Source organism: Ranitomeya imitator, chromosome 8 (assembly GCF_032444005.1).
Source record: "Ranitomeya imitator isolate aRanImi1 chromosome 8, aRanImi1.pri, whole genome shotgun sequence".
NCBI classification, from domain to species: Eukaryota; Metazoa; Chordata; class Amphibia; order Anura; family Dendrobatidae; genus Ranitomeya; species Ranitomeya imitator.
The window spans coordinates 39,405,907-39,428,949 of NC_091289.1; the positions used below are offsets into that span (position 1 = coordinate 39,405,907).

Here is a 23,043-nt window from a genome sequence, read left to right on the forward strand (position 1 = left end):
GAGGTTCCCAGTTTGTTTCGAGGTTTTGGCGAGCCTTTTGTGGTAGGATGGGCATTGACTTGTCTTTTTCCTCGGCTTTTCATCCTCAGACTAATGGCCAGACCGAACGAACCAATCAGACCTTGGAAACCTATCTGAGATGCTTTGTTTCTGCCGATCAGGATGACTGGGTGTCCTTTTTGCCTTTGGCTGAGTTCGCCCTTAATAATCGGGCCAGCTCGGCTACCTTGGTTTCGCCTTTTTTCTGCAATTCTGGGTTCCATCCTCGTTTCTCTTCAGGACAGGTTGAGTCTTCGGACTGTCCTGGTGTGGATACTGTGGTGGACAGGTTGCAGCAGATTTGGACTCATGTAGTGGACAATTTGACCTTGTCCCAGGAGAAGGCTCAACGTTTCGCTAATCGCAGACGCCGTGTGGGTCCCCGACTTCGTGTTGGGGATCTGGTTTGGTTATCTTCTCGTCATATTCCTATGAAGGTTTCCTTTCCGAAGTTTAAACCTCGTTTCATTGGTCCTTATAGGATTTCTGAGGTTCTTAATCCTGTGTCTTTTCGTCTGACCCTTCCAGATTCCTTTTCCATACATAACGTCTTCCATAGGTCATTGTTGCGGAGATACGTGGCACCTATGGTTCCATCTGTTGACCCTCCTGCCCCGGTTTTGGTGGAGGGGGAATTGGAGTATATTGTGGAGAAGATTTTGGATTCTCGTGTTTCAAGACGGAAACTCCAGTATCTGGTTAAATGGAAGGGTTATGCTCAGGAGGATAATTCCTGGGTTTTTGCCTCTGATGTCCATGCTCCCGATCTTGTTCGTGCCTTTCATGTGGCTCATCCTGGTCGGCCTGGGGGCTCTGGTGAGGGTTCGGTGACCCCTCCTCAAGGGGGGGGTACTGTTGTGAATTCTGTGGCAGAGCTCCCTCCTGTGGTCACAAGTGGTACTTCGGCTGATTCTCTATGGGAGCTTCCGTTTGTGGAGGAAACTGTTACTGCTGCTTCTGAGTTTCCTTCCTCAGGTGATCTGGTGAGGTCGTTTGGTGCTTCTCTACTTAACCCCACCTAATGCTTTGATTCATGCTTCCTGTCAATGTTCCAGTGTTGGACTTGTGTTTCTCTGGATCATTCCTGTGGCCTGCTGCTCTGCATAGCTAAGTGCTTCTTTGCTATTTGTTGCTATTTTTTCTGTCCAGCTTGTCTATTTGTTTTGCTGGAAGCTCTGGGATGCACTGGGTGTACCTCCGTGCCGTTAGTTCGGTACGGAGGGTCTTTTTGCCCCTTTGCGTGGTTTTCTTTAGGGTTTTGTGTAGACCGCAAAGTTATCTTTCATATCCTCGTTCTGTCTAGAATATCGGGCCTCACTTTGCTGAATCTATTTCATCCCTACGTTTGTCTTTTCATCTTGCTCACAGTCATTATATGTGGGGGGCTGTCTTTTCCTTTGGGGTATTTCTCTGAGGCAAGGTAGGCTTATTTTTTCTATCTTCAGGCTAGTTAGTTTCTCAGGCTGTGCCGAGTTGCATAGGTAGCGTTAGGCGCAATCCACGGCTGCCTCTAGTTGTGTTTGGAGAGGATCAGGGATTGCGGTCTGCAGAGTTCCCACGTCTCAGAGCTCGTTCTATTATTTTGGGTTATTGTCAGATCACTGTATGTGCTCTGACCTCCATGTCCATTGTGATACTGAATTGCCTCTCATAACAGCCAGTATGCTCTTTACTCGAGTTTCTCCAAGCATGCTCGGGTGGTCTCCGAGTATTTCAGCGTGCTCGGAGATTTAGTTTATGTTGACGCAGCTGCATGATTTGCGGCTGCTAGACAGCCTGAATACATGTGAGGATTGCTTGTTTGTTAGGGAATCCCCACATGTATTCAAGCTTTATAGCAGCCTCAAATCAGGCAGCTGCGTCGACACAAACTAAATCTCCGAGCACACCGAAATACTCGGAGACCACCCGAGCATGCTCGGAGAAACTCGAGTAACGTGCATACTCGCTCATCACTAGCGGCTGTTTGTTTTAGGCCATGAAGGCTGCAAAAATGTTTCCAACTAAACAGTGTGGCTCACCATGCAATGACACCAACCACAAACTGTAAGAAACAATTTCAAATGTTTACAGCCAACTTAAAAAAGCGCTCCTCCTCCCATCAAAAGTTTAATCCTCTTAATGTATTGCAGCCATCGTATTAAAAGGCACTGCGTACTTAGAATTGCTTAATTGGAAAGCAACCAACACTACATAGTTAAAACCATTAAACCATTTAAAACTAGTTATAAACATGTTAAATCACTGACATGATATATAGGACAAGGAATATTCTCAGAAGTAGCCACATATATGAGAATATATCAAAAATAAAGTACCATCAATATAATTAATCAAAAATACAAAGTATCAATCCCATAATAAAAAACAATTAGAATAATCAAATAATGTATGGATATCCAGTGATAATAAATGTATATCCAATATTCAAATATACTATGCATACAGATACCAACGATAATTACAACATATGCAAATATATAGACAGAAAAATTAAGTAAAAATACCTATAAATCAATATAAAGTGTTGGAGTAAATAAGCCCTGTCAATCTAAAAATAAATAAATAATGTCTTATCAAATACAAAGTGAAATAATAATGTTTCTTTTTTTTTGTTATACTCCCCTCCCGATATTTATTATATTATGTTATATTTTTTTGCATTACCTATATTTATTGTGCTTTGGCTTCTGAAGATCTCATACTATAATTATGTACATTTGATTTACATTGAATAAATTATGTGCAATCAACTTTACAATCTAATTCTTGTAAATCTGATGATTTTGAATTTCGGCAAAAACTGATCATTAGTCATTGACATGGTCTGCCAATGGAAACTGAAATGATGTACATAAAAGCAATACCAGAAAGAAGTTGACTAGGCTTTTCAGACATTATCTAATTGAGTTTTTCTTTGCATAAAATATTCCTTTAAAGGGAAGGTGCCATCAAAAAAATTTTTTTTCAGAAATTGTAAAAATGTAAAGAATTAATGATTGCATTTTCTTAAAAAATATTATCATTTGTTTATAATTTAGTAAAATATGAAAAATAATTTGAAAAGTTTTGGAATTTCCACTTTTCAACACTAGGGGGAGCAGCTGCTGAAATTTCAGAAAAACCTAGTGTACAACTAGCTCACATTACTGCACTGCAGTAATTATGGGCGGAGTCTGCTGACGTGTGATGTCTCCTCTCCTCCCCTTCTGGGTGTTTGCTAAGGGATTAGAGAGGATGATATTCAGGAACCCAGTGAGCAGCCATTTTGTTGGTGACTGCAGAGTATGGCTTCCGTCACACTATCAGTATTTGGTCAGTATTTTACCTCAGTATTTGTAAGCCAAAACCAGGAGTGGAACAAATAGAGGAAAAGTATAATAGAAACAGGTCACCACTTCTGTATTTATCACCCACTCCTGGTTTTGGCTTACAAATACTGAGGTAAAGTACTGACCAAATACTGATAGTGGACGGCAGCCTTAAGCTACTTTCACACTAGCGTTGTTGGCTGTACGTCGCAATGCGTCATTCAGAAGAAAAAACGCATCCTGCAAAGTTGTCTGCAGGATGCGTTTTTTCCCCATAGACTAACATTACCGACGCATTGCCACACGTCGTAACTGTCGTGCGACGGTTGCGTCATGTTTTGGTGGACCGCCGCCACAAAAAAAGTTACATGTAACGTTTGTGCGTCGAGTCCACCATTTTCGACCGCACATGCACGGCCGAAACTCCGCCCCATCCTCCCCAGACCTTACAATGGGGCAGCGGAAGCGTCATAAGACTGCAACGGGCCTGTACCGATGCTAATGTGAAAGCAGCCTTATACTGACAAGTCTACGGTCACCGAGGATGGCAGGCAGCATGGATTCTAGGAGATATGTGGTGGAGGGAGCAGGGTGACAGCAGCACAGAGTATTTCAGGAGAGCAGTGTGCTGGTCTATGGGGGCCCCCTGTTCGGTGTGCGGAGCAGCCAGGGATTGTACATAGAGTGCTGTCTTTTATACACATGGATGGACCATCTGCTTGTTTGCTCCACAGAAATCCAGGAAACATTTCTGCGGATTGATGGCCTGTTCTGATCCAGACTTTGCATGCAGACCCCATTCCCCTCCTCAGATCCTGTCTTCCCCATCCTGTCCTGGCAATGTGTGAAAGCGAGGCGACAGGCGCAGTCGGGGTGACGCTGGGAAGGAAATGTAGCCATATAGTAACAATAAAAATGAGACCCCTCTCTTCAGCTACCTCACCAGCTTTCCCCTGACTACACCGAACTGGAGGTCACGCTATCCCCTCTATTACCCCAGACCCGCGTGCAGGTGCTCAGCCAGAACCACCATAGAATGGGTCCGCTTTCTGAAGATAATACTGCCATAGTGTTCTCACATAATACCGCCATATAGATCACACACAATACTATCAAATAGATCACACAATACTGTCATACAGTTCTCACATAATACCACCATATAGATCACACATAATACCGCCAGTGTTCTCACATACTGCCATATAGAACACACATAATAATGCCATAGTGTTCTCACATAATACCGCCATATAGATCACACATAATACCGCCAGTGTTCTCACATAATACCGACATATAGATCACACATAATACCGCCAGTGTTCTCACATACCACCATATAGATCACACATAATACCGCCAGTGTTCTCACATATCACCATATAGATCACACATAATACTGCCATAGTGTTCTCACATAATACCGCCATATAGATCACATATAATACTGCCAGTGTTCTCACATACCACCATATAAATCACACATAATACCGCCAGTGTTCTCACATACCTCCATATAGATCACACATAATACTGCCATAGTGTTCTCACATAATACCGCCATATAGATCACACATAATACTGCCATAGTGTTCTCACATAATACCGCCATATAGATCACACATAATACTGCCATAGTGTTCTCACATAATACCGCCATATAGATCACACATAATACTGCCATAGTGTTCTCACATACCGCCATATAGATCACACATAATACTGCCATAGTGTTCTCACATAATACCGCCATATAGATCACACACAATACTGCCATAGTGTTCTCACATAATGCCGCCATATAGATCACACATAATGCTGCCAGTGTTATCACATAATACCGCCATATAGATCACACACAATACCACCATATAATTCTCACAATACTGATCAAGCATAATACCACCATACAGATCACATAATACCATCATATAGATCTCACATAATGCCATAATACAGCATGACGCTCGCAGCTCCTGTTATCGCACGCATTGAGTTGTGTGTGCAATGGGGAAAGATATGCAGGGTGGAGAGGAGTGCATAGAAGTGGATTAGATACACGGTTCACCAGACAGTATCACACAGGAGAAGATTAGATACACGGCTCAGCAGACAGTATCACACAGGAGAGGATTAGATACACGGCTCACCAGACAGTATTACACAGGAGAGGATTAGATACACGGCTCAGCAGACAGTATCACACAGGAGAGGATTAGATACACGGCTCAGCAGTCAGTATTCCACATGATTAGATATACAGGTCAGCACAGGATAGGATTAGATACACGGCTCAGCAGACACTATCACACAGGAGAGGATTAGATACACGGCTCACCAGACAGTATCACACAAGAGAGGATTAGATACATGGCTCAGCAGTCAGTATTCCACAGGATTAGATACACAGGTCAGCACAGGATAGGATTAGATACATGGCTCAGCACAGTATAGTGATAGATGCAGGGTCTGATGTCCTGTGAGGAGCTGCAGTGAGGTCGGAGCAGGACAGAGATTCTCCCCATCCCCCTCTGTTACCTCTCTGCAGCTCCTGATAAGAGAACATCAGACCACAGCACTTCAGACTCTCTAGCGATTCTAGAGATTCAGCCACACACCAGGCAGCAGAGGACAGGGAACGGCCGCTGAGTGTGAGGGGAGACAGATGGAGCTGCCCCTCCAACAGCACAGCTCAGTCACAGTGGAGCTCACAGGTACACTCCACTGTAGGCTGAAGCAAGATGGCGCCGATCTCCTGCCTCTGCTGTGATGTGGAGACAGCCCAGGGGGCGTGGCCACATCAGAGCAGAGAGCAGCTTATAATGCTAGCTATGGGGTCGCCTCCCGACTACAGATGTCTATGTCCAGGGCTGCCGTATGTGAAGACTGTAAGTGTCGTGCAGCTACACTTACAGTCCTGCAAATGAAAATGGCCGCGCCCAGTGGCAGAAAAAAAAATGAATAAAAAAAAAACAATAAATACTATGCACTTGAAAATAACTTATAAAAATAAGGAATTAAAGAGGTTTTTTTTTTTTTTTTACAATATTAAAACGCGGCACCTTCCCTTTAAATCATAAAGATTTACTGCATGATCAACTGAAGAAAAACAGTCATGCGCGCATACAATCATCTGCACCTTTCAGAAACTTCTAATTGCAAACTGATTGCACTTACAATTACATACTGTACATCCATCTTTTACAGCTGGTTCTATAATATTTTGCTCCGTAAAATCGGTCGATATGTTTCTATTTTATTTCAAGTAAGAACATCAGTTAATTTGGTTCTTTGTCTTCATGGAAACTGGTACGTTGAACTTGAATCAATAATAAGAAAAGGTACAAAGTCGAAAGGAGGATTGGTGACAGCAAATTGGACTTGCCCATATTTACCAATGTGGTAAAAAATTGGCATAAGTTGAACATATTTTTAAGCAAATCGATTTAGACAATTTATTTTATTGATCTGTAGCAAAGAGAAAAGATTTACGCACCTTACTAGGCAATTTTTACAGATTGTCGAAAAGAGGCATTGGCTTGTGAAGTTGTCTAAATATAAACAGTTTTTATTATTTTCATGTGCCAGTTTGTCGGCACAAATGAATGGCCAAAAGTAAGACAATTAGGAGCTAGTTTATCTGTTTAACTTCATGCGTTATGCGTCAAATCCAGCATACAGCTGGAAACATTACCTATATGTCAATGTATGTATTCTTTCTTAAGAACATGTAAAAAGCAAGCATTTGTCTGGTCTTTTGCTAAAAGTAGAGTAATTGCAGACTTGTGAATCCTTACAGTGCGTACACTGCACGCTGTCAGGATTCTCGAGTGTCAACGGCGAGACTTTGTGTCACGTGCCGACTAGACTTGCTTGACCTCGCTCAATATAAGCCAATTGAATGAGGTTGCACATGTCTAGTCAGTATGTGACATGTCACATACTTGCAGTCACGTCTCGCTGAAGACATTGGAGAATCCTGACAGCATGTGGTGCGCATGCTGTAAGTATTCAGAAGTCTGTAGTCATATGACATGACAGCAGACTTTCAGGAATAGTCCAACAACCCTTCAAAATGGTGTCCATATAGTGGCAATAATTTTGACTTTGAATTTTTCCAGGTATCGTTGAAACCCTGTGTCACTCATTTACAGCTAGAGCTCTTTTGTGCTAGAGAATATTTATCTTTACAAATAACTTGTCAGCACCATTTTGTAATGTGAAGCAAAGTCAGGGCTGTAATGGTCTGCAATATAGATTAAACTGATACCTTTGGTGAAGAAATCCGCTTTGTTCTTTTTTAATCACCACTTGAAGTTTTCTGCTAATTAGATTTTGGGTCACAGGGGTTGGATTGTGCATTGGGGCTTCTCTACCCTGTCTGTGACTCCCCGACCCTCTCCTGCCTTTGGTCTTCAAATGACAGGTCACTGCTGAGATGTCAGACAGAGGAGGCAGGTCATTAACAGACCAGAGGCAGGCGGAGGAGCTGGGGAATCACAGACAGGGAGGAGAAGATCCATTGCACAGTCCAACCCCTGTGTTAGGGGTCGAGTTCCTGCCTCTGCGCCGGGGGAATCTCGGGCCATCTCCGCTGCGGTCTCCCATTCTTCTCCTGCCGCAGTGGAACCTGCTCAGTGGAGACGTCGATCCCAGCGTCTTGCTCAGTCTGACTCTGTGCTAAGAGTTACTGCTGCATTTCCTGCTTCTGCCATTGAAGTCAGTGCTGGGCAGTGGCGAGCAGACAATTCTGGGACTAAGTCCTGCTTTTCACGTTCTGAGCATGCCCAGAGTAAGATCTCTCAGTGGAGATCGAGGGTCACATGATCAGATACTGCAGCTAAGGTCCTTGTAGGTGCTAGGAGTAAATCCTGCTTTGCACTCTGAGCATGCCCAGGGCGAGATCTCTCAGTGGAGATCCAGGGTCTCATGCTCAGGTACTGCAGCAATTCCATTGGTCCTTCTTTGAAAGGTCCTAAACATGCTGCAACTATTTAAGGCCCGCATGGCCGCACGGCCATGCGCTAGTATTGACTATTGTCATTGTGTGTGTGTTGATGAGTGCAAGTCGTTCCTTAAAAAACCCATCCCTTGTGTATGACTGTTCGTGTAAGGTGTATGGCTGCAATCTAGCACCCGGCTGAACTCACAGCTTTAACACACGAAGCAGCGTCTAACTGCTGTGACCGCCAGTGCGCTATTAGAGCGCTTGCCTTACCCAAGTCTGGGTGGTTAGTGGCGTCCGCTAGTGTGGCACAGCATGCACTTCTGTGCATAATAGTTACATCTGATACCCAAAATTGTGGTGTCGATCGCAAGAGGTCTACACTAACTCTAATCCTGTGTCCTGGGATAGAGTTCTGTGGTTCCTTGCTTGAGCTTTCTGTACAGTACCGCGACCCTGTGACTTAACAGGGATCGCTTCCTTCACACAGGGTGAAGTTAACCCGTGTGTGTAATCACATTGTACTGCCATATAGTGCCGCCATTCACTTAGCAGCAGGTTCTTTCCTGCACGGTGGATCCCGGGTGGCGAACGCACCAATCTTACTTAATAAATATATTCGGTGCGTTCCGCCAACCCTAACACCCTGTACACCGAAATCTAGTTAGCAAAAAACTTAAAATGGTGATTGAAGAAGAACAGCAAAGCCGATTTCTTCATCAAAGGTATCAATGTAATCTGTATTACAGCCCCATTACAGCCATGTCTTTAATTTACATTACTAAACTGTGCTGACAGGTTCTCTGGCAAATCTTGCATCCATAAACTACAACTTTATGTATACCTATAATACAGCAATACCAAATGTGAGCCTCTATCTTAAAAAAAATCTGTAAAACTACTATCTGTCATCAATAGAATGTTCCTGAGTTTATTCTTGCCATATTATAATACTAAGCACCTATGAATTATTATAAAATCAGACTGATAGAAAATGAAATCTTGTAAAAAGTTATAGCCACATAGGTTAAATAACAATATTGATAAATATTTTGGAATCATTTTGCATATCATTGTAAAAATATATTTAAATATGTTTGTCTTATATAGTTTACTATGTCCTCCGAAAGTGTCATTTGGTCTCACGCTCAGGGTTCTTAGCTATTCGTAACTTTACGACAACTTGCAAGATTGGGGAACCCAAAAATGCATTGATAACTTTTTTAGAGTGATTATTGTAATAGTTTCTTTAGAATTTCTTATTCTTGACTTTGGTTTTGGTTTGTTAATGACTTTTCTTGTGTCCATTCATCTTATGTTATAGTGTTCTTCTTCTCATTTACTTTAAAACATTCAAAGTGAACCTCCAGCCTAAACTTAAAATTTGACTATAAAAGCAAATGTGTAGTCAACACATGTGGCACTCTCATCACAGCTGATTCTACTACTGTTTGTGCCTTGTGGGCCACTGTTTGAATTTTCACAAAATGGATGCAAAAGTTTCAGACTTTTCGTTGTACAGCATTTGTAGGAGGTCCGGGACATCATACTGATGGACCAGCAAGACTTGTGATAAAATAGACTAGTCAATTAAAAGGAGCAACATTTATCAGATTTCCTAAAAACATTTTGCATAAAAAAAATCCAAGACTATGATTGACGGATGCAAAATAAAAATAAAATTTAAAAATGAGAAAACTTTAATTGTTCACATTGGCCACTAGTGCCTTGTGATAGTCTAACTTCCCTTTGTTTCAGGAAACAACACATGTACATAGCCACAATGGTCAGATCCCTCTCAAATCTTTTGTATTGAAGTATCTAATGAAAAAAAAATAAAAAAGAAAGCAGGGGAAGCTGTGACCGTGTTATCAGCTGTGCATAGTGGTGTTTCCTGTCATTTTAATCCTGCCTCTGCTGATGAGGAAACTGCAAACTCTTCCTGAAAGGACAGGAAGTTTAAAATGCCACAGGTGGCTAGTGTGAAAATTGCAAAGTTACTAATTTTGTATTTTTTAATGAAGATCATGATATTAAAAGAAAACCTGGCAAAATTTTGTTTAATACATCATATATAAAAGTCTGTTTTAAACAATAAGTAATTTTCTTATGACAGTTTTCCTTGAATTTTATTGTCCAGCTTTCACATCATGTTTAAGCAGTGAAAGTACTGTAGCCAGGGTGATATTAGATTTTAATTTTGTTATTAATGTTATTATATATACTGCAATTAACCCGTTCACCACCTTGGGTTTTTCTGTTTTTGAGTTTCCATTTTGTTATCCCCTTTTTCCCAGAGCCATAACTTTTTTATTGTTCCATCAATATGGCCATGTGAAGGCTTGTTTTTTTGCAGGACGAGTTGTACTTTTGAAAAACATCATTGGTTTTGCCATATAGTGTACTGTAAAATGGGCAAAAAAATTCAAAGAGCGGTGAAATTGCAAAAAAAAGTGAAATTTCACAATTGTTTTTTGTTTTGCTATTTTACCATGTTCACTAAATTCTAAAACTGACCTGCCTTTATAATTCTCCAGTTCATTATGAGTTCATAGTTATCAAACATGTATAGGTTCTTTTTTACTTTACTTAAGCAGTGAAAAAAACAAAGCTTCTTAAACAAAGTCTCCATTTTCCGAGACCCGTATTGTCTCCATTTTTTGTGTTCTGGGGCTGGGTCAGGGATTATTTTTTTGCGCACCAATCTGACATTTTTATTGATACCATTTTGTTGTAGATACAATCTCTTGATTGCCCATTATTGCATTTTAGTGCAATGTTGCAGAAAACAAAAAAGCCTAATAATGGCGCTTTGAATTTTTTTCTCATTACGCCGTTTACCGATTGGATTAATTATTTTTATATATTGATCTATACGGCAATTCTGAACACTGTGAAATGAAATATGTGTATTTTGTTCTTTATTTTATTTTGAATGGGGCAAACGGAAGTGATTTCAACTTTTATATTTTTTTATTTACTTAATATTTTTTAAAACTTTTTTTTACTTTTTAATTGCTCCAATAGTCTCTATGGGAGACTAGAAGCTGCAATCTTCCGATCACTTGTGATACACAGAGCAGGGCTTCAGCCCTGCTTTATGTAGCTAAAATGCACACTTGCTGTGAGCGCCGACCTCTTAGCGGTGCTCATAGCTATCCAGCAATGACAACCACAGGGGTCTGCTGCAGACCCTTGGGTTGTCATGCCAACCCATCGGCAACCCATGGTCATGTGACAAGGGCCCTGATGGGTGGGATAAGTGACATGCATCCGGGTGCGAACATATTAAATGCCTCTGTCAGATATTGACAGCAGCATTTAACATGTTAACAGCTGTGGGTGGATCACGATTCCACCTGCGGCTGTTAGGCGCACGTGTCAGCTGTTCAAATTAGCTGACAAGTTCCGGAAAAGTTGCAAAATCACCACCTGTTCCTGCGGCAAACAGGAGGAACCCACCTAAGTCATAACTTTATGTCTAAATTGGGTAAGGGATAAAATCTGCTATTTACACTATTTAATTTATTATAACTCAAGTAATGCAATGATCTCCTACAGTAAATTAACACTAGAGGAAAATTTTTTATAGCGCTGCAACTCATAAATAATCTTGCCAAGAAATTCTACATGTTGAAAAATGGTACTCAGATTTTTTTATTCGTATATATACTTATGGCTATTTAATGTATGAAGAACTTATAGGACCAATTCAGGCAAAATTGATACACTGTTTTACCTAATGGCAGTGCCTAAGGTATTTGTGCAAGACAGCTGAGATTAAAGAACACCAAACAGAGAATCTATAGGTAATGCACTGATCCACTAAACCATGCACTAGGTTTAACATGGTGTATCAGTTCTAAAAATTTTTTTAACGGCCTTCTGCTCAATCTCGAGCCATGGAGACTTGATATATGAATGATCTGTAGGAAGATCAAACTTGTGCAAGCCTGGATAAGTCCACCGGGTTCTTCTCCACCATTATCTTGGTAGTATCAAGCTGTCAGGTTGCTGGGCTTCTTCTTCGCCTTGTTCCTTTTATTCTTCCTACCATGATGTCTTTCTCCAGTGATTGCTCTCTTTATATGATGGGTCCAAAGTAGGCAAGTCCTAGCTTGGTGATCCTTGCTTTGAGTGACATGTCTGGTTTGATTTCTTCCAAAATCGATTCATTTGTTCCTCTTCCCACCCATGCTATTGATAACATTCATCTCCAGCACCACATTTCAAAGATGTTGATTCTTCTTCCGTCCTGTTTCTTTATTAGGGTTACTTTAAAAATAGAAATGAGTGATTATTTTATGGTGGAATTGAATGCTAGTCGAACAGTACAAAAATCAGCTTTCGATAAATGCTTCAACGTTGGCCTCCATTTTTTGAACCTTAGAGGTCCATCAAAAAATGTAACAAAAAATAACTTATACCCCCCCTCTACAGCCCCTTTGTTAGTTTCCGTCACACATACGGTTCTTGTCATATCTTGTAATGACCACTTCGAGAACAGAAATCCCGGTGCCTCTCATGCTAGGTCTGGACTTCCCACTCTTATGTGCCCCAAGATGGTTCTGAACATGCATACGCAACGTCAGGGCATTCATCGTGACCTCCTGACATCCTGACCTTTTGTGAATTAGAAGGGGTGAGCGGTAAGGTGATTATTAGTGTTGAGCATTCTGATACCGCAAGTATCGGGTATCGGCTGATATTTGCGGTATCGGAATTCCGATACCGAGTTCCGATATTTTTGTGATATCGGGAATCGGTATCGGGATTAAGATTCATGTGTAAAATAAAGAATAAAAAAAAAAATATTGATATACTTACCCTCGGACGCGCCCTGGTTGTCACCGCTGCAACCGCCATGCTTCCGTTCCTAAGAATGAGCGCGTTAAGGACCTTCGATGACGTCGCGGCTTGTGATTGGTCGCGTGAGCGGTCACATGACCGCTCAGCTACCAATCACAAGCCGCGACGTCATCGAAGGTCCTTAACGCGCTCATTCTTAGAAAGGGAAGCATGGCAGTTGCAGCGGTGACAACCAGGGCGCGTCCGAGGGTAAGTATATCAATATTTTTTATTTTTATTCTTTATTTTACACATGAATATGGATCCCAGGGCCTGAAGGAGAGTTTCCTCTCCTTCAGACCCTGGGAACCATAGAGGATGCCTTCCGATATTTGTGTCCCATTGACTTGTATTGGTATCGGATATCGGTATCGGCGATATCTGATATTTTTCGGATATCGGCCGATACCATCCAATACCGATACTTTCAAATATCGGACGGTATCGCTCAACACTAGTGATTATAAGTACTTTATTTTTTACAGATTACATTTATTATGTTCTGGGGTCTGGAGAGACCATGGAGCATAACAAGAGACATTAAATTTGAAAGTAACTTCTCTGAGAATCAAATTTCTGAAGAAAGGTCTGTGTAAACAGGTGAAATCTAATTTTTCCTCATCTATTCATATCTATTAAACAACATTATTCCTCCTAAAATGTGTAACTCCTTTTTTTCTTGGCATGCTGTTTGCAATAAACATAACCCTAGTGACATAGTATTTTTTATCATAAATGTACACAAATAATATAAATCTTTTATTGTTATGATGTATATAAACATTTTTATGTTTTGTTTTTTTTCAGCTGAACTTCTAATCTTCTAATCTGTTGTGGATTTGCAACTATAAACAGAGGATTTTTAAATCATCTTTGTAACCCTAGTGAAGTAAAAGGGAGCCGCGAAACTGCTGTCCACGTGGACTGGTGCTGAAATTTCTCGTCTGGGCACCAGGCACTGCCATTCCAAGCCAAGAGACATGGCAACAAATGGAACTAAGGTTTCAGATGGACAAATTTCTACCGAGGTCAGCGAAGCACCGATCACAAATGATAAGCCCAAGACCTTGGTTGTAAAAGTGCAGAAGAAAAAAGCAGAAGATCTTGAGAGAGATACATGGAAGGGAAGATTTGATTTCCTTATGTCCTGTGTGGGATATGCAATTGGCTTAGGGAATGTATGGAGATTTCCGTATCTGTGTGGAAAGAACGGAGGAGGTAAGACACTCTTAGATGTATTTATTATCCTCAGTAGTATTAGTATTTTGTTAATTGTGGAAATAAAATAATATTCCATTTATCTATTGGACTTTTAATGTTGAAAGACTAAGTACAGTATATATTAGGTAGGTTTTATATTGTTATCTTACAGTATACTGTGCATATACAGTATGTCTAAAGCATTTCCTTTTAATAGGCAATTTTATTTTAACAAAGGAGAGTGATCGTGGTTGCCAGCCAACAAATAACAGGAAGTCCCATTGCCCTAGTATATAATGAAAATAATTACGATAAATAAGGTACCTATCAATATTTTTTTCAGCAGTACATAAAAATGCACAAAGTTTGGCAGCATTTTGCTTGTTATAAAAAAAAGAAACATTTTAATTAAAAAAATCTAGTTTTTTTGGTGCACATTTAGAAAACTCTATCGTTTTCCAGAAAAGAAAGGGACATACACATACAGTAATGTAGGCTGGTAGGAGGGGGATGCAGCTGCAGTATAGAGCATGCAGTAACTAACAGGAACTTTAAGAGGGGGATGCAGTTATAGTCCAAAGACATACAGTAAATAGTAGGCTGGTAGGAGGGGGATGCAGCTGCGTATAGAGCCATACAGTAAATAGAAGGTTGGTAGGAGGGGGATGCAGCTGCGTATAGAGCCATACAGTAAATAGAAGGTTGGTAGGAGGGGGATGCAGCTGCTTATAGAGCCATACAGTAAATAGTAGGCTGGTAGGAGGGGGAAGCAGCTGCGTATAGAGCCATACAGTAAATAGAAGGTTGGTAGGAGGGGGATGCAGCTGCGTATACAGCCTAACAGTAAATAGAAGGCTGGTAGGAGGGGGATGCAGCTGCGTATAGAGCCATACAGTAAATAGTAGGCTGGTAGGAGGGGGATGCAGCTGCATATAGAGCCATACAGTAAATAGTAGGCCGGTAGGAGGGGAATGCAGCTGCGTATAGAGCCATACAGTAAATAGTAGGCTGGTAGGAGGGGGATGCAGCTGCATATAGAGCCATACAGTAAATAGTAGGTTGGTAGGAGGGGGATGCAGCTGCGTATAGAGCCATACAGGAAATAGTAGGCTGGTAGAAGGGGGATGCAGCTGCGTATAGAGCCATACAGTAAATAGTAGGCTCGTAGGAGGGGGATGCAGCTGCGTATAGAGCCATACAGTAAATAGAAAGTTGGTAGGAGGGGGATGCAGCTGTGTATAGAGCCGTACAGTAAATAGTAGGCTGGTAGGAGGGGGATGCAGCTGCGTATAGAGCCATACAGTAAATAGTAGGCTGGTAGGAGGGGGATGCAGCTGCGTATAGAGCCATACAGTATATAGAAGGTTGGTAGGAGGGGGATGCAGCTGCGTATAGAGCCATAGAGTAAGTAGTAGGCTGGTAGAAGGGGGATGCAGCTGTGTATAGAGCCAAACAGTAAATAGAAGGTTGGTAGGAGGGGGATGCAGCTGCGTATAGAGCCATACAGTAAATAGAAGGTTGGTAGGAGGGGGATGCAGCTGCGTATAGAGCCATACAGTAAATAGAAGGTTGGTAGGAGGGGGATGCAGCTGCGTATAGAGCCATACAGTAAACAGAAGGTTGGTAGGAGGGGGTGCAGCTGCGTATAGAGCCATACAGTAAATAGTAGGCTGGTAGGAGGGGGATGCAGCTGCGTATAGAGCCATACAGTAAATAGTAGGCTGGCAGGAGGGGGATGCAGCTGCGTGTAGAGCCATACAGTAAATAGAAGGTTGGTAGGAGGGGGATGCAGCTGCATATAGAGCCATACAGTAAATAGTAGGCTGGTAGGAGGGGAATGCAGCTGTGTATAGAGCCATACAGTAAATTGAAGGTTGGTAGGAGGAGGATGCAGCTGCGTATAGAGCCATACAGTAAATAGAATGTTGGTAGGAGGGGGATGCAGCTGCGTATAGAGCCATACAGTGAATAGTAGGCTGGTAGGAGGGGGATGCAGCTGCGTATAGAGCCATACAGTAAATAGTAGGCTGGTAGGAGGGGGATGCAGCTGCGTATAGAGCCATACAGTAAATAGTAGGCTGGTAGGAGAGGGATGCAGCTGCGTATAGAGCCATACAGTAAATAGTAGGCTGGTAGGAGGGGGGGATGCAGCTGCGTATAGAGCCATACAGTAAATAGAAGGTTGGTAGGAGGGGGATGCAGCTGCGTATAGAGCCATACAGTAAATAGAAGGTTGATAGGAGGGGGACGCAGCTGAGTATGGAGCCATACAGTGAATAGTAGGCTGGTAGGAGGGGGATGCAGCTGCGTATAGAGCCATACAGTAAATAGTAGGCTGGTAGGAGGGGGATGCAGCTGCGTATAGAGCCATACAGTAAATAGAAGGTTGGTAGGAGGGGGATGCAGCTGTGTATAGAGCCGTAAAGTAAATAGTAGGCTGGCAGGAGGGGGATGCAGCTGCATATAGAGCCATACAGTAAGTAGTAGGCTGGTAGGAGGGGGATGCAGCTGTGTATAGAGCCATACAGTAAATAGAAGGTTGGTAGGAGGGGGATGCAGCTGCGTATAGAGCCATACAGTAAATAGAAGGTTGGTAGGAGGGGGATGCAGCTGCATATAGAGCCATACAGTGAATAGTAGGCTGGTAGGAGGGGGATGCAGCTGCGTATAGAGCCAAACAGTAAATAGTAGGTTGGTAGGAGGGGGTGCAGCTGCGTATAGAGCCATACAGTAAATAGAAGGTTGGTAGGAGGGGGATGCAGCTGCGTATTGAGCCATACAGTAAATAGAAGGTTGGTAGGAGGGGGATGCAGCTGTGTATAGAGCCATACAGTAAATAGAAAGCTGGTAGGAGGGGGATGCAGCTGCGTATAGAGCAATACAATAAATAGAAGGTTGGTAGGAGGGGGATGCAGCTGTGTATAGAGCCATACAGTAAATAGTATGCTGGTAGGAGGGGGATGCAGCTGCGTATAAAGCCATACAGTAAATAGTAGGCTGGTAGGGGGGGGATGCAGCTGCGTATAGAGCCATACAGTAAATAGTAGGTTGTTAGGAGGAGAATGCAGCTGCGTATTGAGCCGTACAGTGGATAGTAGGCTGGTAGGAGGGGGATGCAGCTGTGTGTAGAGCCATACAGTAAATAGCAGGCTGGTAGGAACTTTATGAGAGGGATGCATCTGCAGTCTAGAGCCATACAGTAGAGTAAATAATAGGCCCTTTAGAAGGGGGTGCATCTTCCATCTAGAACCATACAGTAAATAGTAGCCTGGTAGGAGGGAGATACGGCTGCAGTCTAAAGCCATACAGTAAATTAACTGAAAGGAGGGGGATGCAGCTGCAGTCTAGAGCCATACAGCAAATAAGCTGGTGGGAAGGAGATGCAGCTAAAGTCTTCTTCTGGGGATAGAACATTTGTGAGCACTTTGTCAAGTGATCAGATGCCTGTTTAGACTGTGACATTACAGAAAACCTCTGGAAAGATGTAACAACGTTGAAGAAGGAAAGCATTCTTGTGTTTCTAACCATGAAAAATCTCTTTATGATTTTAATATCTTTTTTGTGGAAACACTGTCTTTAATGAACTGAATTATTCTACATTTCTATATGTTTATAAATGGTGAAAAAATGGGCAAAGAAAAAACAAAGTTCTGCATACAGGTGCTTCTCCCAAAATTAGAATAACATCAAAAAGTTAATTTATTTCAGTTCTTCAATACAAAAAGTGAAACTCATATATTATGTAGAGTCATTACAGAGTGATCTATTTCAAGTATTTATTTCTGTTAATGTTGATGCTTATGGCTTACAGCCAATGAAAACCAAAAAGTAATTATCTCAGTAAATTAGATTACTTTATAACACCAGCTTGAAAAATGGATTTTAAAATCTTAAATGTTGGCTTACCAAAATGCATTGGCGTCTGTCTAAAGATAAATAGTAGACAGCACCGCCGACCTCACTGGATCAAAACACCTAACATGCTGTGTGCTCATTGAAGCTTAGCCTCCGGATCTTGGGTGCTCCTCTGAAAAAACATTGAAATGCAGTCCATTAGGGTTGAGCGACTTTTACTTTTATAGGATCGGGTCGGGTTCCTATTAGGTATATACTCACCCTCGGACGCGCCCTGCTTCTTTCCGGCAGCCTTCCTTCCTAAGAATCAGCGCTTGAAGGACCTTCGGTGACGTCGTGGCTTGTGATTGGTCGCGTGAGCGGTCACATGGGCGGTCGCGCAACCAATCACAAGCTGCGACGTTATCTAAGGTCATTCACGCGCTGATTCTAAGGAAGGAAGGCTTCCGGTTAGTACCAGGGCGCGTCAGAGGGTAAGTATAGCAATATTTTTTATTTTATTTCTTTATTTTACACTTAAATATGGATTCCGATACCGATTTCCGATATTGCAAACAAATCGGAACTCGGTATTGGAATTCCGATACCAGATTCAGAAGATCGACGACCTCATGGCCGACCCCACACAGGGGTCGGGTCGGGTTTCATGAAACCCGACTTTGCCAAAAGTCGGCGACTTCTGAAAATGGCCGACCCGTTTCGCTCAACCCTACAGTCCACGTAACAAAGAAGAGAAGGCAGCACTCACCGATCCTTAAAATGGTTTGTCCTTTATTAAGTCACAATATAAAACCTTCACGGCTCGGGGGGGGTGAACATGGGAGTGTGCAGGCTCTGATAATGGCTGTTTCGCCCTGGTATAGCACTTCTACAGGCCAGTGGTTAGAAGGACGTGACATGGAAAGAAATACCTGCACCAAAGCTTACTCCTCCCCAGGTGGAAGCGCTATACCAGCATGAAACGGCCGTCATCAGAGCCTGCACACTCCCATCTTAGTAACATAGTAACACAGTAACATAGTTATTAAGGTTGAAGGAAGACGTTAAGTCCATCTAGTTCAACCTATAGCCTAACCTAACATACCCTAACATGTTGATCCAGAGGAAGGCAAAAAAAAACCATGTGGCAAAGAGTAAGCTCCACATTGGGGAAAAAAATTCCTTCCCGACTCCACATATGGCAATCAGACTAGTTCCCTGGATCAACGCCCTATCAAGGAATCTAGTGTATATACCCTGTAACATTATACTTTTCCAGAAATGTATCCAGTCCCCTCTTAAATTTAATTAATGAATCACTCATTACAACATCATACGGCAGAGAGTTCCATAGTCTCACTGCTCTTACAGTAAAGAATCCGCGTCTGTTGTTATGCCTAATCCTTCTTTCCTCCAGACGTAGAGGATGCCCCCTTGTCCCTGTCTTAGGTCTATGATTAAAAAGATCATCAGAAAGGTCTTTGTATTGTCCCCTCATATATTTATACATTAAAATAAGATCACCCCTTAGTCTTCGTTTTTCCAAACTAAATAGCCCCAAGTGTAATAACCTATCTTGGTATTGCAGACCCCCCAGTCCTCTAATAACCTTGGTTGCTCTTCTCTGCACCCGCTCTAGTTCAGCTATGTATTTCTTATACACCGGAGACCAGAACTGTGCACAGTATTCTAAGTGTGGTCGAACAAGTGACTTGTATAGAGGTAAAATTATGTTCTCCTCATGAGCATCTATGCCTCTTTTAATGCATCCCATTATTTTATTTGCCTTTGTAGCAGCTGCCTGACACTGGCCACTGAACATGAGTTTGTTATCCACCCATACACCCAGGTATTTTTCATTGACAGTTTTGCCTAGAGATTTAAAATTAAGCGCATAGTTATACATCTTATTACTTCTACCCAAGTGCATGACCTTACATTTATCCCCATTAAAGCTCATTTGCCATTTATCAGCCCAAGCTTCTAGTTTACATAAATCATCCTGTAATATAAAATTGTCCTCCTCTGTATTGATTACCCTGCAGAGTTTAGTGTCATCTGCAAATATTGAAATTCTACTCTGAATGCCCCCTACAAGGTCATTAATAAATATGTTAAAAAGAAGAGGGCTCAATACTGACCCCTGTAGTACCCCCCTGCTAACCGCTACCCAGTCAGAATGTGCTCCATTAATAACCACCCTTTGTTTCCTATCCCTGAGCCAGCTCTTAACCCACTTAAGCATATTTTTCCCTATCCCCATTATTCTCATTTTATGTATCAACCTTTTGTGTGGCACAAACCCCCGAGCCATGAAGGTTTTATATTGTGACTGAATAAAGGACAAACCATTTTAAGGATCGGTGAGTGCTGCCTTCTCTTCTTTGTTACATGGACTACCAAAATGTATGTTCAGTAAATGCACTCAACACTTGGTCGGGGCTCCTATTGCATCAATTACTTCATCAATGCGGCGTGGCATGGAAGCGATCAGCCTGTGGTGCTGCTGAAATGTTATGGAAGCCCAGGTTGCTTTGATAGCAGCCTTCAGCTCATCTGCATTGTTGGGTCTGGTGTCTCTCATCTTCCTCTTGACAATACCCCATAGATTGGGGTCAAGCGTGTTTGCTGCCAATCAAGCACAGTGATACTGCTGTTTTTAAATCAAGTATTGGTACTTTGGCAGTGTGGACAGATGCCAAGTCCTGCTGGAGAATGACACTTCCATCTCCAAAAACTTGTCGGCAGAGGGAAGCATGAAGTGCTCTAAAATTTCCTAGTAGATGGCTGCACTGACTTTGGTCTTGATAAAACAAAGTAAACCTACACCAGCAGATGACATGGCTCCCCAAACCATCACTAATTGTGGAAACTTCACACTAGACCTCCAGCAGCTTGGATTGTGACCTCTCCACTCTTCCTCCAGACTCTGGGACCTTGATTTCCAAATGAAATGCAACATTTGCTTTCATCTGAAAACACCACTTTGGACCACTGAGCAACAGTCCAGTTCTTTTTCTCCTTGGCCCAGGTAAGATACTTCTGGTGTTGTCTATTGGTCATGAGTGGCTGACACAAGGAATGTGACACTTGTAGCCCATGTCCTACATACCTCTGTGTGTGTTGGCTCTTGAAGCAATGACTCTAGCAGCAGCCCACTCCTTGTGAATATCCCCCAAATTTTTGAATGACCTTTTCTTAACAATCCTTTCAAGGCTGTAGTTATCCCAGTTGCTTGTGCACCTTTTTCCACTACACTTTTTCCTTCCACTCAACTTTCCATTAATGTGCTTGGATACAGCACTCTGTGAACAGCCAGCTTCTTTAGCAATGACCTTTTGTGGCTTACCCTCCTTGTGGAGTGTGTCAATCACTGCCTTCTGGACATCTGTGAAGTCAGCAGTCTTCTCCATGATTGTGGAGCTACTGAGACAAACCAAGGGACCTTTTCAAATGCGTAGGAAGCCTTTGCATGTGTTTTTTGTTAATTATTTTAATTTACTGAGATAATGACTTTTTTTGTTTTCATTGGCTGTGTCGCGCTCACGCCCTGACTGGTGGGCGTGAGCTCGGGGGGTTTGTGGCCCCACTGTGCCACAAACCAGACTACCCTGGAAGGTGCGTAATTAAGTAGCTTCGCTGGAGCCTCTGATGGTGAGGTCAGACTTGTGCAATAGGAAGCTACCAGGTGCCACTCCAGGGTGATGTCTGGCTGTGGCTGCTGATCCCACTAAGGAACGAAGTGGGCACGGCTGGCACTCTGGCTGACAGGCGGGCACGGCTGGGACATAGGCAGGCAGACGGGTACAACAGAGACACTGGCGGGCAGGCGGACACGGCTGGCTCTCTGGTAGGCAGGCGGGCACGGCTGGAACATAGGAAGAACTGGTAGGGACCGGTCTGCAGGCAGGTATGTGAAACAGGTTGGAACCTGTTCAGACAGGAGGACTAAGTAACAAGTAGAGAAAGACCGCAAGAGCGGATGCAGAGCGAAAGCACAAGAGCTAGAACCAAGAACAGAAACGCAGGAGGCTGAGTACGAGTAGAAGGTGGAACTAAGAGAAGAGAAGGAGAAGGCAGAGCCAAGGGCGGAGCCGCAAGAGGCAGAGCCAAGGGCAGAGATGCTGGAGGCGGAGCCAAGAGCGGAGACGCTGGAGGCGGAGCCAAGAACGGAGACGCTGGAGGCGGAGCCAAGAGCGGAGAGGCTGGAGGCGGAACCAAGAGCGGAGACGCTGGAGGCGGAGCCAAGAGCGGAGACGCTGGAGGCGGAGCCAAGAGCGGAGACGCTGGAGGCGGAGCCAAGAACGGAGATGCTGGAGGCGGAGCCAAGAGCGGAGACGCTGGCCAAGTGTAGAAACACAGGAGGCGGAGCCAGATAGAACCGCAAAGAGCGGAGCCAGATAGAACCGCAAAGAGCGGAGCCACAGAGCAAAGCCAGAGAGTGCGAAGCAAGGTCTGAGAGCAGAGCCGCAAGAGTGCGGAGTGTAAGCAGACTGAGAACACAAGGAAAGACAAAGCAGGGAATGAAGCCACAGACAAGGAGACCGAGAAAAGACAAAGTACAGACAAGGCAATGGAACAAGACACAGGGACAAAGACACAGGGACCAGGATATTCTGCCTCCTGGAGGGCGGACTACAAGATCAAGGCAATAGCACAGAGAAAAGCTCAGAGGGAGTAACTCAGAGCAAGGCCAGGCAAACTCAGCAGCTAAACACTAACTGAGCTAACACATTGCACAGGCCCAGACCACTGGGTGGAGCTGCACTATATACAGGAGGCCTCTTGATAATTGGTCAGGAACTGATTAGACAGATGCACCTGATTCCTATAAAAACCAGAGAGTTCAGGCGCCGGCCCCCT

At 43.0% G+C, this 23,043-nt stretch overlaps 1 protein-coding gene across 2 annotated transcripts in view; it reads left to right on the top strand.

Moving 5' to 3' along the window:
* Positions 1 to 23,043, top strand: part of SLC6A1 (solute carrier family 6 member 1) — a 310,460-nt gene that overhangs the window by 125,609 nt on the left and 161,808 nt on the right. For both annotated transcript variants that reach the window (XM_069736765.1, XM_069736766.1), the window contains one exon: positions 13,954 to 14,364. In XM_069736765.1, the coding sequence (XP_069592866.1) occupies positions 14,127 to 14,364 (238 nt within the window). In that variant the 5' untranslated portion in view covers positions 13,954 to 14,126. The remainder of the gene's footprint in view (positions 1 to 13,953; positions 14,365 to 23,043) is intronic.